This window comes from Haliotis rufescens, unplaced genomic scaffold, assembly GCF_023055435.1.
Source record: "Haliotis rufescens isolate VD_foot unplaced genomic scaffold, xgHalRufe1.0.p SCAF_4, whole genome shotgun sequence".
NCBI lineage: Eukaryota > Metazoa > Mollusca > Gastropoda > Lepetellida > Haliotidae > Haliotis > Haliotis rufescens.
Genome location: NW_025964112.1, coordinates 29,151,109 through 29,167,506, shown reverse-complemented (window position 1 = coordinate 29,167,506; position 16,398 = coordinate 29,151,109). Strand labels below are relative to the sequence as shown.

Genomic DNA, 16,398 nt, shown 5'->3' with positions numbered 1-16,398 from the left:
TTCAATCAGCACAAGTTTGGATGTCAGCACAGTTCCTGCTCATGCAAAGAAATCATCTGCTACAACAAGTTCATCATATGATTCCAGAGCCGCTAAGAAGATCCATGCTATCACAACCTATTACAGCTCCACAGATATTCAACGGCAGACTGAAGTCAGTGGAAGAAGCCATTGCATAATCAACTAGTCAGAAGTTTCAAGAATCCACAATCTCATTGGCATCCAAGATCCAGAAATGGCCTGCAGATTTCCAGCATCAACAACAGAATCCTAAATCTCGTCATGTGAACTCTGGTCGGGATTCTTTTTGGGCCTCTACACGGAAGGACAGATTGTTTCACTCCAAGAATAAAACTCCAAAGATCACCCCACTTCACAAAGAAGAAGAGGTAGAGGCAGAGGAGGTCTCCGAGGGATATACTGCCGGAAATGACTCAACCAGAGATCTACAGATTCCTTCAGACCCTGCCGACATTACCTGCCCATTGGATAACGATTTAGAACTTCAGAAGATCAAGGCTACAACCACATTGAATCCCGTCGAACTAGCCTAGCTCATAGACATGGAGTCAAGACTGCCCAAGTTCAGCACTCCCCCTATTCCGGGACCAGTCGGAGGTCGTCTTATGCAGTAAGCAGACAACTGGGAAGCCATCACAGATGACTCATGTCTACTCGAAGTAGTAAGAAAAGGTTACTTCACTTCTTAAAACGCCCAAGACTAGTTATCCATCCTACTGGACCTTGATTCCATCTATCAGGATGACAATTAATTGCAGCAGATGTGGCCATACGCAAGTTACTTGCAAAGAGAGCTATCAGCATCTTAAAAGAGTCACGGATTCTACTCCCCAGTATTCCTGGTACCAAAGAAGAATTCTTCAGAGATGTGATTAATCATAGATCTAAAAGGTCTGGACAAAGATTATCTGGGAAAACCTCCCAAGTTCCAGATGGAATCTATCAAGAAGTTGTTGAAGAATACCTTAAGACAAGCAGATATGATGATAAGCATAGATCTCCAGTATGCCTATCTTCACGTCCCCACCCATCCAAGTCATCGTCGATATCTGTGCTTCGCAGTCAACGGTCAGAGATACCAGTTCAGAGTACTGCCATTCGGGATATCCATCGCCCCATGGTTATTCACCAGGATCACCAATCCCATCATCGGATTCGCCCATCTAAAGCTTTTGGTTACACAGATATATAGACGACTTCCTATCGGCTGATCAGGACAAGTCGCAAATCACATTAAAATACAATATGCCTTATTCAGCTACTAATGCACTTAGGTTTCCTGGTTCACCCTCAAAAATCAGAATTGGTACCCACACAGGACATCACTTACATAGGCGAAAGATTTCTACTCAACACGGGCATAGTAGCCCCTCCAGAGGACAGATATTCAAAGTAAAAGACATGATATCAAGTGCACTCGACAAGATCATCAAATCAAGATGCTGGTGGATGTCTTGCCTAGGCACACTCACCTCCATCCAAGATCTAACCTACAGAGGCAGACTACAGTTACGTCCCCTGCAAAATTGGATGAACACCACCAAAGACCTAGAGCTAGAAACATTAATTCAACCCCCACCAGTTCGAATCTCAGAACTACATTGGTGGTTAACTCGTCAGAACGTCATGCCTGGTATTCCACTCTCATATCCCCCCCTCTACATCAACTCTACATAGATGCGTCAGGAGAGGGTTGGGGTGCCCATATGGACGATATTACAATACAGGGAAAATGGTCCACCCGAGAAAAGGAGTTACACATCAACTGCCTCGAAATGAGAGCAATATATCTGGCTCTAATAGCATGGTGAGATCATCTGCACCACTCGTCAGTAAAGATTGCTACAGACAACTCGACCATAGTTGCTTACATACAGCACCAGGGGGGCACAAAATCTCAACCTTTATTGAAGGAGGCTACACTTTTATTTGCCTTGGTAGACTCAGTGAGTTGCAGGATCGAAGCAAGACACATACCGGGCAAATTGAATATCCTAGCAGATTACCTATCCCGGAAAAACAAGATAGTACCCATGGAATGGTCACTACATCCCGAAATATTCAAGTGGATAACCTCCCTATGGGATACTCCAAACCTAGACCTACTCGCCACATTTCTCAACAACAAACTACCAGTCTACATCAGCCCGGTACCAGACCCGCTAGCTCTCCAGGTCGACGCTCTTTCTATGGACTGGGAGGGAATGTTCGCTTACGCATTTCCCCCATGAGCTCTTCTAGACAGAGTTCTGAGGAAAATAGAAGAGACAGACTGTGTCATAATTCTAATAGCCCCGGCATGGCCAAACAGGGCTTGCTTTCCAAGGTGTACTACCCCTCCTAATGGAAGAACCTCTGAAACTCCCAGTACATCACGATTTACTGAGACACCGAAAACGGACATATTTTACAGCCGCCTCGACAATTTCCACCTTCACGCTTGGAAGTTATCTAGAATAAGATGCAAGCCACCAGTTACTCTAAATCAGCTGCACAAAGAGTGGCAAGCGCATGGAGACCAGCATCGTCTTACCAACAACAGATGGGACAAGTTCGTCAAGTGGAGAATAAGAAATTCTTTAGATGTGGAGATAACTATATCTATAGTTGCCGAATTCTTGCCGAATTCTTGCGCTATCTCAGAAAAGACAAGAAATTTCGACATGGCACTATCGAAGGCTATAGATCCGCCCTGGCATTGGTATTACAACATGATGGCATATCTATAGGTACACACCCAGTACTGAATAGACTCATGTAGGTCTTTTGCACTCGAAGACATTAAAAAACCACAGATATTTCCAAAATGGGATCTATCTATCTATAAGAACCCAAGAGTAGTGCGATATTACAATTAGATTTTATATCTTTTAAACCCTCGTCAGAAAAGGAGATAACCAAGGGTACTGTAGCGGGATGGCTCAGATCTGTGATTGCAGATAGCTACAGACTGGCACAAGTCTCCACACCAATTTCGGGAAGCTGCAGGCCTCATGAGATCAGAGCCCTTGCAACAAGTCTAGCCATATGGAATACAGTCTCCATTGAACAAGTCATAGCTAGCTGCCAGTGGAAGTCCCATAACACGTTCTCAAACTTTTACTTACAAGACATACAGACCGATCTGGAAGGGCTATACACACTGGGACCCTTGGTGGCAGCCCAGGTGATGGTCTCCAAGTAGCCTTGCCACCCCTTCTTCTCTCGGGAACATTGGGGAGGGGGATGTGGCTGGGGTGAAGATTTCAGAATACCTCATGAACTCAGGGTAAGTTGACCTTTGTACTTAGTTTGCTATTGGATAGTAAGCAAGTCAAGTGACAACACTGAAATCATAGATCGAAGGGATACAAGTGATGTATATGGTCTGTACATGATAATTAACCTAGGATGTATGATGTACTACCACCGGAAGTGACGTCATGGGAGACTTCACGTCAAAATATGTTAAATATCACTATCCCAAAAGGGGGAGTAGTGCCCTTTACCGGGCGCACTTTTTCAGATCCAATAAGCGCTGTGGGGGCTCGAACGCGCTTCGCAGGCTCACCTGCTTTGCTAATTAATGCGTTAATTAGCCAACGCTCAACCACTGGACCACAGGCGCTATCACATGTAATCAGTGCTCGTTTAATGGGTCATTAGAATCCCAATTGACATGCATGCGTAATTCAGTAAACAATGAATTGCACATGCGTGTGACGTCATGGTCCGCTCTCCCATTCATCTTTTCTTAAAACCGCACCCGCAATTGTTTATGTCAACATGACCGACCAATGGGATTAACCGGATTAACGCTTGAAAAGGTAAGAATTTATGGCTAACCCTTGCCCAAAGCAAGCTTACCCTAATGACCGAAAAGGGCTTTTGGATCGTAAAGACGTGTAAGTTTCCCTGAGACTGAAAACGAGTGTTGGATCGTAAAGACGTGTAAGTTTCCCTGAGACCGAAAAACGGGTGTTGGATCATAAAGACGTGTAAGTTTCCCTAAGACCGAGAACGGGTGTTGGATCGTGAAGCACGGTAATGGTATAACGAGACAGCGGTGGCACTATAGCGCGGTAACTGAGCGGATGGTAGAGCTCGGGGTGCGCCCAGTAAACTGCATTGTTGCCCAAAAAGGCATAACGGAAACTACATGTACGTCATGAGAAGTGATATGAAGTCATAGAAGACATATAATCACAAACGAGGTCATAGAATGACAACCGGAAGTGATGTCACAGGTGATGTCATCACCGGAAGTGATGTCATAAAATGTCTAAGTATCACATTAATGGCTAAATATATGTGTATTATGACGTGTTTTCTATGTCAAGCCTTGAAGTTAGGTTATTAGACATACTCCATTTTGGTCCCTTTTGTATACATTTCATGTATTCCCACTTCACAAAAGCCAACTATCTAAGGGATACTAGATACCAGATAACTATCTAAGGGATACTAGATACCAGATCCCACCGGCCCCTCTGGTGTATACTGGCTATGATGTAATAGAGGTAAGGTATTCACAAGAATTATCTAACAATAGTTATCATTGTGTATAATTCTAAGAATACAACCTCTATTACATCAGGAATTAATCCCTCCCACCTCCCCAAATATCTGCATCTAGTTGATGAGGATAATGGGTTGAAAGAAGTGAGGTGATTCCCGCCTTGCAAATGCACGGTGGCATCTCTGACGAGGGATAGGGTTTTCCTCACAACTATTAGATATGTTGGCAGTGAAGAGGACGTCTGTTGAAAATTTATTTAAATTTGTAGTGTGGTTCTCAGGAATTTATGGCTATGATGTATTAGAGGTAGAATTCTTAGAATTATACACAATGATAACTATTGTTAGATGATTGGCTGTTTTAATGGTTAATCATAATTCAAATACAAGTCAAGTGACTGTCATAGTGTTTATTCAAGTCAAATGTAACTTAGAATGAATGATTAATCAGAAAATTCAAACACACATCACTAAAGTTACTCCTTTCTGGTTACTTCTTGCCTTTGAATCTAAGTTAAATACTGCAATACCAATTAAAATAGTCTCAAGATTCTCTCTCTCTCTCACACACACACACACACACACACACACACACACACACACACACACACACACACACACACACACACACACACACACACAGGAGTCCAGGATTTCAGTCTATCTGCTTGTAAAACATCTTTGCTACTACATGATATACACCATTTGAATTTGACAATTTTCAGCAAATATAAGATTTAATAAAATCCACTTACCTATTTGTTTTTTTAATTTTTATTGTTTATGTAATCGGAAAATTATTTTAAAAAGAATTATAGATAGTATCTGTCATCATTTTCCCGGTTTAACGGTGGCTGTCCACTCTGTAGCATGCAGAAATATCTGAATAACACATGCCATGGGACACATCATATTATCTTTAAAGCTTATTTTGTCATCTAGTAACTCACCTAGAGTCTTTACATTACTGTAACATGCGATTTAATTGGTTTCTAATGACACTTTCTTGCCAAAATCTTCTACAAGATTTGTGATTGGTCAAATTTGTGCACGTGACTTCAGGAAGCAAAGCAAATTACAGCAACTGTATCGTCCTCGTGTATGATGAATTTCAGATTTTGATGGGGGGCACGGGTGGCCCAGTTGTCTAAGGCGACGTGATTCTCTGTGCAGAGTTGCGTCCCTTGGGCACGCCAGAAACCTATGATTGTGGGTTCGAATCCCGGTTCACCCCGATTATGTTTCTAGGTTTGTCAGCACCATACCCGTGCCCGTGGGTTTCACCGAAGTGGTAAATGTCTGAGACCTGCATCACTTCGGGCTTTCCTCCAACATGAAGCTGACATGCCGCGATATAACTGGAATACTGTTAAAAGCGGTGTTTAACCAAACTCCCTCACTCACTCACTCAGATTTTGATGAAAGGTTTTTGTTAAATCGTGTTATTCTGAACATTTCAAATAGGAAATCGCGGTCGATATTAAAAATATGGAACTTTGTGGATGTATCGTGCCAGGTTACGAGCTTTGACAAAGATTTTTCATGCATATATTTTGCCATTAAAAACATTGTCCATACTGAGAAATCGAGGCGACAAAAAGCCGCATTGTCATTTGACTCAAATTACAAGCGATCGCACAAAAAGATGGAAATAATAACTTAGATGTAAGTTTGACAACTTTTATAAATATTTTTGTTGATTTTATTTATTACTTTGTATAAAATATTTAAAGATTTGATTGACACATTTTTATTTTGCTCTTTGACTTGTTCGATGTGGACCCATTGTCGAAGTGTGTGTCCGAGAATTTTATTTTCAATAACATTGCGGGAAATAGATCTAGTGAATAATATTTTAATCTATTGATAAAAAATAATAAAATAAAATTAAATACATATATCAGACATTGTGAATGTGACAGATGTAATTAGTGAATGATATGACAGGTAGGTTCATATAGAATCTAGTTCAATACTATTTTGACGTGACTACATCTTGGCTGGTCTACCGTGCTGCGCGGTGTCTGTGGACTCGGTGTTGAAAGAATTCAGTCGTGTTGATCATTAGCCTGTTAGCCTGTTGATAACCCAGGTCCTGGTCGACCGGAATGCTGATGGGGAATTAACGATATGGTTGGAATGACCGAATGTATGTGACGAACATATGGGGGTGATCTATTCCACATGATGTAATGTGGATAAGTGCTCCCTATGTATTCCACATGATGTAATGTGGATAAGTGCCCCCTATATATTCCACGTGATGTAAAGTGGATAAGTGCCCCCTATGTTTTCCACATGATGTAATGTGGATAAGTGCCCCCTATATATTCCATGTGATGTAAAGTGGATAAGTGCCCCCTATGTTTTCCACATGATGTAATGTGGATAAGTGCTCCCTATGTTTTCCACATGATGTAAAGTGGATAAGTGCTCCCTATGTTTTCCACATGATGTAATGTGGATAAGTGCTCCCTATGTTTTCCACATGATGTAATGTGGATAAGTGCTCCCTATGTTTTCCACATGATGTAATGTGGATAAGTGCCCCCTATATATTCCACATGATGTAATGTGGATAAGTGCCCCCTATATATTCCACATGATGTAATGTGGATAAGTGCTCCCTATGTTTTCCACATGATGTAATGTGGATAAGTGCTCCCTATGTTTTCCACATGATGTAATGTGGATAAGTGCTCCCTATGTATTCCACATGATGTAATGAGGATGAGTTCCGACTAATAATTTATTTGAAAACCCTAACACAATGAAAAGCCTGGATATGGCATGATATGAAACAAAACAGTAATCAGATCACAAAAGAGCATGAGGGTGGTGGTGGGTACGATAAAAAAGCACCGGAATTTGCTGACTGCGCATGCGCTTGCTTCCGGAAGTGGATGCGTGCGCATGCTCTTGCCTTGGAATTGGGTGACTGCGCATGTTAATAATTTTAACTACATCCGTACACGTGCTTATGTAACCGGAGTGGTTTAGGTGAATGAATCACTAAACACAGGTTGATTTGTTGATGACAGTTGTTTAATTGAAGTAATGAACAGAGGCCCTGTGAAAATAAATACACAGAGTTAAAATCTGCACAATACCTACACATACAAATAAAACATTACATTACATAATAACTTATTAACAATTATTAGAATCTTATATATGATCATATACATTGTTATGATCAGTCGTAATTAGTTTTATCTTATATTGCTCTAAATATTAAAGAATATTTGTCACATAATAAATTGACAAACATAACTTAACAATAGCTGGAGAATGGTGATAAATACATTAATACATTACACTCAATTTCAGTACATATCACCATAAATACAAAATATAAACCAGAAAACTTGGTAAATCATATGAATACTGAGACGACTCGTCCTCCTGACTCGTACTTACTGAACAAGAAAACATGGTAAATGATTTGAATAGTGAGACAACTCATCCTAAACTGACAAGCATCTACTAAGCAAGAAAACTTGGTAAATCATATGAATACTGAGACTGCTCGTCCTACTGACAAGCACCTACTAAACAAGAAAACATGGTAAATCATATGAATACTGAGACGGCTCATCCTACTGACTAGCACCCAATAACAGGAAAACATGGTGAATCCTATGAACACTCAGACGACTCGTCGTACTGACTCGTACTTAGTTAACAAGAAAACATTGTAAATCATATGAATACTGAGACAGCTTGTCTTATACTGACAAGCACCTACTAAACAGGAAAACAGGGTAAATCATTTGAATACTGAGACGGCTCGTCCTACTGACTAGCACCTACTAAACAGGAAAACATGGTAAATCATATGAATACTGAGACAGCTCGTCCTACTGACTAGCACCTACTAAACAGGAAAACATGGTAAATCTTATGAATACTGAGACAGCTCGTCCTACTGACTCATACTTACTAAACAGGAAAACAGGGTAAATCATTTGAATACTGAGACAGCTTGTCCTACTGACAAGCACCTACTAAACAAGAAAACAGGGTCAATCATTTGAATACTGAGACGGCTCGTCCTACTGACTAGCACCTACTAAACAGGAAAACAGGGTAAATCATTTGAATACTGAGACGGTTCGTCCTACTGACAAGCACCTACTAAACAGGAAAACATGGTAAATCATTTGAATACTGAGACGGCTTGTCCTACTGACTCGTACTTACTAAACACGAAAACATGGTAAATCATTTGAATACTGAGATGGCTTGTCCTACTGACAAGCACCTACTAAACAAGAAAACAGGGTCAATCATTTGAATACTGAGATGGCTCATCCTACTGACTAGCACCTACTAAACAGGAAAACAGGGTAAATCATTTGAATACTGAGATGGCTCGTCCTACTGACTGGTACTTAGTAAACAAGAAAACATGGTAAATCATTTGAATACTGAGACAGCTTGTCTTATACTGACAAGCACCTACTAAACAGGAAAACAGGGTAAATCATTTGAATACTGAGACGGCTCGTCCTACTGACTCGTACTTACTAAACAGGAAAACATGGTAAATCATTTGAATACTGAGACGGCTTGTCCTACTGACAAGCACCTACTAAACAAGAAAACAGGGTCAATCATTTGAATACTGAGATGGCTCATCCTACTGACTAGCACCTACTTAACAGGAAAACAGGGTAAATCATTTGAATACTGAGATGGCTCGTCCTACTGACTGGTACTTACTAAACAAGAAAACATGGTAAATCATATGAATACTGAGATGGCTTATCCTACTGACAAGCACCTACTAAACAAGAAAACATGGTAATTCATATGAATACTGAGACGGCTTGTCTTGTACTGACAAGCATCTACTAAGCAAGAAAACTTGGTAAATCATTTGAATACAGAGACGGCTCATCCTACTGACTCGTACTTACCAAACACGAAAACAGGGTAAATCATTTGAATACTGAGACGGCTCGTCCTACTGACTAGCACCTACTAAACACGAAAACAGGGTAAATCATTTGAATACTGAGGCGGCTTGTCCTACTGACAAGCACCTACTAAACAAGAAAACAGGGTAAATCATTTGAATACTGAGACGGCTTGTCCTACTGACTCATACTTACTAAACAGGAAAACAGGGTAAATCATTTGAATACTGAGACGGCTCGTCCTACTGACTAGCACCTACTAAACAGGAAAACAGGGTAAATCATTTGAATACTGAGACAGCTTGTCTTATACTGACAAACACCTACTAAACAAGAAAAACCGGGTAAATCATATGAATACTGAGACGGCTCGTCCTACTGACTCGTACTTACTAAACAAGAAAACAGGGTCAATCATATGAATACTGAGACGGCTTGTCCTATACTGACAAGCACCTACTAAAACAAGAAAACATATTAAATCATGAATACTGAGATGTGCGTGGATGGAATAAACTGAATGTGTACACAAACCTGAATATCATGATAAGAATGATAACAGAGATATGTGTGAATAGTTAGTTATGCCCTGGCCACATGCAGACAAATGTGCCCTAACAATAGGCGGCATAGAGCCTTACCAAGTTCTGAGTGTACACACTGACATGAGGGGTAAACGTAAACGATCATCTTATCATGAATGACATGTAGTATGCCCTGGTCCCCTAGCATATGACTTCCTGAGAGGAAATTCAAGAGATAATAACCATAAGTCTGTGGGCGTTGGCAATGGAGTTTCTGGATGTGTGGATATACCATGTATAGCACTGAAATGACCATTGCCCTAAGGTCTGGATCATGTGATCTGGAATGTTGGCCCTCACCGCTGCCCAGATCCAAAACGAGTGTCCATTAAATGCATCCTTGTACGCCTCAAAACCTGACTGATATACCTTCCTCTTTGAAAAACTTTTGGTCAGTGTTAGAAGAAAGGTGGTGATTGGGGTGTAACATTTCTAGTCTCTGTTTTCTTAGATACTGCAGACTGTAATATCCATATTTTTTATGAGGTTTAGTTCAATGAAAAGCCTTAAGATCATACATTTATCAGTAATAAAATGATTGGAAACATTTTATGGCATAAGAAAAATAAATCTCAAAAGGCACATACAGAATCAGAGTTGAAACTTTGTATAATTTGTAGTTAACTGTTCTGCATTGCAACAATGTAATATGTAAATTTCAAAAGTTTTCCGAAGGTAGTGTTAGGACCGGCAACATTTGGAAGTGTGTAGTGTCAATATAATATACCTAATAAACTCCAATCCTGTGCATAATAATGAAAATTAATGAATCAAAATATACATTACTCCTATGTATATTAGTTCCCATTTTATAATCCTTTTCGCCCCATATAATAAGTTACAACCGAAGTATTAAATTTATTTGAAAGTATAATTGCTTTCATAAACTAGTGCTTGCTAAAAAAATGCTCCGCCATAGGCTATATTTAGTTAATAAATATTCAAAACTCTCAACATCGCTGGGCTTATTCACTGACACTGGAGAGGTGATGGATCACTGAGAGGAGCCTATGCACACTCGATGACCCCAGCAACTCTGTTGCTAGGCTGACGTAATAGGGCATTGTTTCACCGGTTTGTTCCGCAACAGTGAGTGAGTGAGTGAGTTGGGTTTAACGTCGCTTTTAACACTATTCCAGTTATATCGTGGCGTGTTCAGCTTAATGTGGAAGGAAAGCCCGAAGTGATGCAGGTCTTAGATGTTTACCACTTCGGTGAAACCCACGAGCACGGGTATCGTGCTTACAAACCTAGAAACATAATTGGGGCGAACCGGGATTCGAAACAACAATCATAGGTTTCTGGTACGCCCAAGGGACGCAACTCTGGACAGCACTTGCGGCGCCTCAGACGACTGGGCCACCCGTGTCCCCTTGTTCCGCAACAACATAATGTGATAATACATATAAATATTTATTAACAGGAAATTCATTGGTGCTAGGGGGCTGACTCTGTTGCATAGTAATGCAGTGGTCATGAACTGTCGGAGGTCATGAACCATGAAGCAGCAGTAGGACTCAATGCGTGGAGACATGTTGCCTCATGTCGTGGACTCGGACGGTCTCTTGGAATGTTATTTGTCCTGGATCATGAACGCAGGAATATCCCTGGAATGTGTAAATCCTGGGGTCGTGGACCTGGACCATCCCAGATGTGGCGTCCTACCACTACTTGGAGGGACCTATAGTCCATTCCACATTATACTGATATGGAAAGGACTATAAATCCCCCAAAACGAGGTAGCATTCAACCAAGAGCCCCCAAGGTAGGCCTACATTTTGCCATAAAGTAGAACCGTATCATCTAATCCTTGTTCTTCTTGTGAAAAATGTGTTAATGTGTGTATTTCAGGGAGAGGTACTTGAAACAGTGACAACTGCAGTGGTGTGTCTCTTCCAAACTCAACAGGCATTACTAGATCAAGTGCCACAGCTGGGTTATGTGCCAAGGGTGTTCCAGGTGATGTCTTCAAGAAATAATGCAATCCCCAAAGCAGCTATCCAGGTTGCTTATCAGCTGGCTTGTAATGAGGTAAGTGTTTCTTTTATTAAAAGCTTCCAACACAACAAATATTTCTTAAAGTAGGCACAGGGAACGCATTTTTGAGTTTTAGGTTTATAGATCTCTCGAACACAGCAAAATACTTCTGCTGGGAAAATGGAAAGACATTTAAGAATTATTTTATTCCTGGCATATCCTTGTGTCTATCAGAAATACAAAAATGCAATATACTGGTATATATAGAGTGCAGGGGAGGCAATACCCAGACACATAACAATCATCGCAATGCAACACATGAACTAATCATCAGCTTTGAATGGAAAATTGCTGATATAAAGGGAGACAACTGCTGGTGGTTTCAAAATTGACCAACAGGCCTGAACCTGGATACTGTTAACTTGACGACAGCTTCGGTAGTACTTGGACACAGTCGGCTGTACCCGGACAGCAGAGTCAGAAGTCAGACACTTCATAAGTTGCTTTTTATTAATTGCAATGGAATTAAAATTGAATGGCTTATCATACATGACTGGTTATTTTACAGACGCTTAGGCTAAACAAAATAATAGTCTTGGTTCTCAGGCACTGCCCACATCATCATAAAGTTCATTGCATGTTTCGTCTTTTTTTCCATTTTCAATTTTTTTTGTGCATTGTGTTTAAGTATTGGGATTTTTATATATATTTTTTAATATGGAAATAAAAACAAAACGTGCTGCAGACTTTATGATGATGCGGGTGTTGCCTGAGAACCAAGACTATTATTTTGTTTAGCCTTAGTTTAACATAGCTGGTTCATCAATTGACTGTACATGCGGTAAACAATGAATTTGAGTCACCCTCTCGGTGTACAATAGGGTTATACTGATAATGTTGTCCTAAATATTGAGCTAACAACTGTCTTGTTACACAACCGACATAACGCCAGCAATATCTCAGACTACTAGTCTCTGTGATGGTGGTCGCACCTCTGCATCATGATTTTACATTGCATTCCTGTCAAACCTGATGTCGGGTTCAAGAACCACCATCAAGGCCATGAATATAGGGGGAACAAGTGAAGAAAATGAAACAATACCTATCGAAAGAAAGAAAATATACAAGTATTTAAGTTTATAATAACGAGTAGTGTTTCAGCTGTATCTCGCACACAACATACATATGCCGCAATATAATCATGTTAGGTAATTCATATAAATGTAAGATGCAAATGTAAATACTACAGTTATCTATATATGATAGATACGTGTATATGTGTCTTGATATACCTGACATACATGTATGACCAACACTATAATGAGTCTATTTTGGCACGACCATACCCAATCTTTGAAATTTGTGTAACCCAGTGGGCGTGTTGATCCTATTCCTCTTTTTGATATTCCATTCCCACTTTTTGTATCATTTATCACAGAGTCTAGTTTGAGGAATAACATAAGACACAGCAAGCGGTTACTGCTTCAACGTCCTTTTTTTAGATTTCAAACAAAGGTTTACGTTAAGTTGGCTCAAAATTACTAAATATTTGGGATGTGCGGTTTTATTGGTATACCGGTATATTGCAATACAAATTCATCACGATACGTATCGCGATACGTTTTTGGCCTATCGGTTTTTCCCTCATTATTCAAATTGTGACTGACATGTATTTGCCATGATGTATAGTCTTACCTTATTAAATCAAAACAAAGACAAAACAAATGCTTCATACTCTTTATTTGATTGTAGATAAAAATAATAGTACAATTTATTAAAATTGGTTCATAATTTTGACCAAATTGTTAACATTGCAGCTTTCATATTAATATTTGTCAAAGGGATATGAAAAAAAGCTTTTTTCTTGGTAGAAATTATTTCCCAATATATTGCAATAATATTGAAATATGTTTTTGAAATATTGCAATATATCGCAATACACTTTTTGGTCCAATTCCCAACCCTACTAAATATGGTAAAATATGTTAGTATATCGAAATAAATAGAAGAGATTCTATACACATTTTAAAAATCCATAAAATTAAAATGCAATAATAGATAATGACACACAGACTATTAAGAATGTTTTCAAAGAAAATCTACTTTATTTTATGAATAGGTTGAATTTAGACATCTAAATATAATTCCTTTATGATATATACGCAAATAAAGATTTAATTTCCATTTTTTTTCATAAATCATGCATTAAGTAGTAATTATTTATATGTCACTATGTATACTAAAGATAAAGTATTATATGTTAAAATGTGACTATCTTTAATTGATAAATTTAAAAAAAACATGTCTCAGTACTCCCTTTCCACTTTTTTCCATCGAGGTAGTACCCGGACATCACTTAAACAGTACTATTTATTGAATTTTCGAGTCATATTCTTTCATGGAATGTCATTACATTTACTTAAAGTCCTACCATACATCAAAGTTAATTTAAGACTTTATATTCAATACGTGCATGTTTTCCATAAATCCTGTATTTGCCTTTAGTCACACTAACTAAAAGTTTTAGATTTTCAACTGATGTCCTCTTTACTGTCAATCACACAACTAGTTGTTACCAAATAGCATCGTAACCAATCAAAGGAATGTCAGGAACTTCTTCCTTGTGTGTGCTAGAGTCAACACCTATTATATAGTTGTAACGATCTGACACCTGGTATTTAGTCACATTAATCTAAGATTATTCTAATAGTTGCTATTATTTTAATTCTGTTTCTATAAAACAGACACAGTAAGTAGATCTTTATAAGGCTGCTTACTGGAGTGACGATCGCACGCATGTGAGTATAAGCTGGTGTTTGGTGTTGCTGTGAGGTCGTAAGAAGCGTGGTCGATTCATGATCACAGGAGATCCTCATCTTAACTGCATGAGGTACAGAGGTACTGTATGTACTGAAGAGGTTAGGTGTGAGCAGTGCGCCCATACTTCAAAGAAGGCCTTCCAGAAGGCTGAGGCTATCATGAAGGCTGAGAGGCGGGAAGTGGTTAAGAAGAAAGTAGAGGGTATCATGGCTACTGACACTGTTCCCCAGCGCATCCTCCCTCTACCCAAAGTCGACCGCCAGCAGAACCATCTCCTACACTCTCTATGAGCATTATACATGATCTCTTCCAACAGCAACAAGTTATGATGAAGACAATGTTTGAGACGAAGTTCTCACAAATCAACAAAGAAATGAAGAAGATTAAGCAAGCACCTCTGGCTAAGAAGAGTCCCCAGGTCAAGAGACCACATGGGCACAGCCGTCTGCTACGACCATAGGGCCTACCCCAGTGGACCGTACCATCCAGACAACTAACTAGCCAGTACAACCAACCGATCAGCCGTACAGCCTGCTGACTGACCAGCCGTCCGATCAGCCTGGCGACCAGCCGGGTATAAGCCTGCAGGCTTTTCCTTACCGTGTTACACGGACAGCTAGATTGACTCTTGGGTCCCAGTCAAGACACCGTACGGTTGCCACATGGACCACATGACACTGTCCAACCGGCTGTCCACACAGCCAACCGTTAAGACACCTTACGGCCACCACACGGACGCTAGGATAACCCAGCTGGCCAACCAACTACAGCACAGACTCTATGGCTAATCCACCTACCGTCCAGTCGATCCGCCTTCCGTATGATCTTCATAAGCAGACGTCACTCAAGCCAGCCACACGGACCACACGGGACCGTCCAGCCAACCGTTATACTGAACGAGAGGAGGATCACCGTACGGGACCTGTTACTCACGGGCAGCCATCACAAGCCGCATGGATGTTAATCATACCGAAATTCCTGGACACTGGCAGCGGATGAACCACACAGGGATTACATGGCAGACTACCATGATTATTATTATGTCGCCGGAATCAGACACATCATTCAACCATTACAGACATCATATGAAGGCATAAGCAGAGATATGCCCATGACTATCAAGTCGGACTCATTCACAGCCTACTAGATACTATTGCAAAAATGCAGGAAGACTTACTTTCCACCAAAGTCTAGATGTCTTCACAGCTACTATGGCTGCAGCGTCAACAACTTCTAGCTCAGGTTCGTTCTATAGATGTTTCTAACCAAACCAAGAAATTGATCATGTCACAGCCCATATCAGCTCCCACAACATTCAACAGGATTTTGGGACAAGAAATACATGAAGTCAGACAAGATACGAATGATTCCAAGCACCAACTATCAGCCTAGCTGCCAAGGCTCATGGAAATTCCCACCCCCAGAAGCATTCCTGGGACCAGAAAGACTCATCTTACAAACAGCCTCCTAAGAAGAAGTTTTTCCCCTCCGGGAAGCGCCAGTCTTCTCAGGAATCCTTTCGCCAGCCAGACTACAACAAACAAGGATCCTATCGCCGTGATCTAGATCTAGTGGAA

At 40.2% G+C, this 16,398-nt stretch overlaps 1 protein-coding gene across 1 annotated transcript in view; it reads left to right on the top strand.

Annotated features, from left to right (window-relative positions):
- The window catches only part of LOC124150126 (dnaJ homolog subfamily C member 13-like), a 592,425-nt gene that overhangs the window by 513,252 nt on the left and 62,775 nt on the right, over positions 1-16,398 (top strand). The window contains exon 52 of the mRNA XM_046522050.2: positions 11,876-12,055. Within this exon, the coding sequence (XP_046378006.2) occupies positions 11,876-12,055 (180 nt within the window). The remainder of the gene's footprint in view (positions 1-11,875; positions 12,056-16,398) is intronic.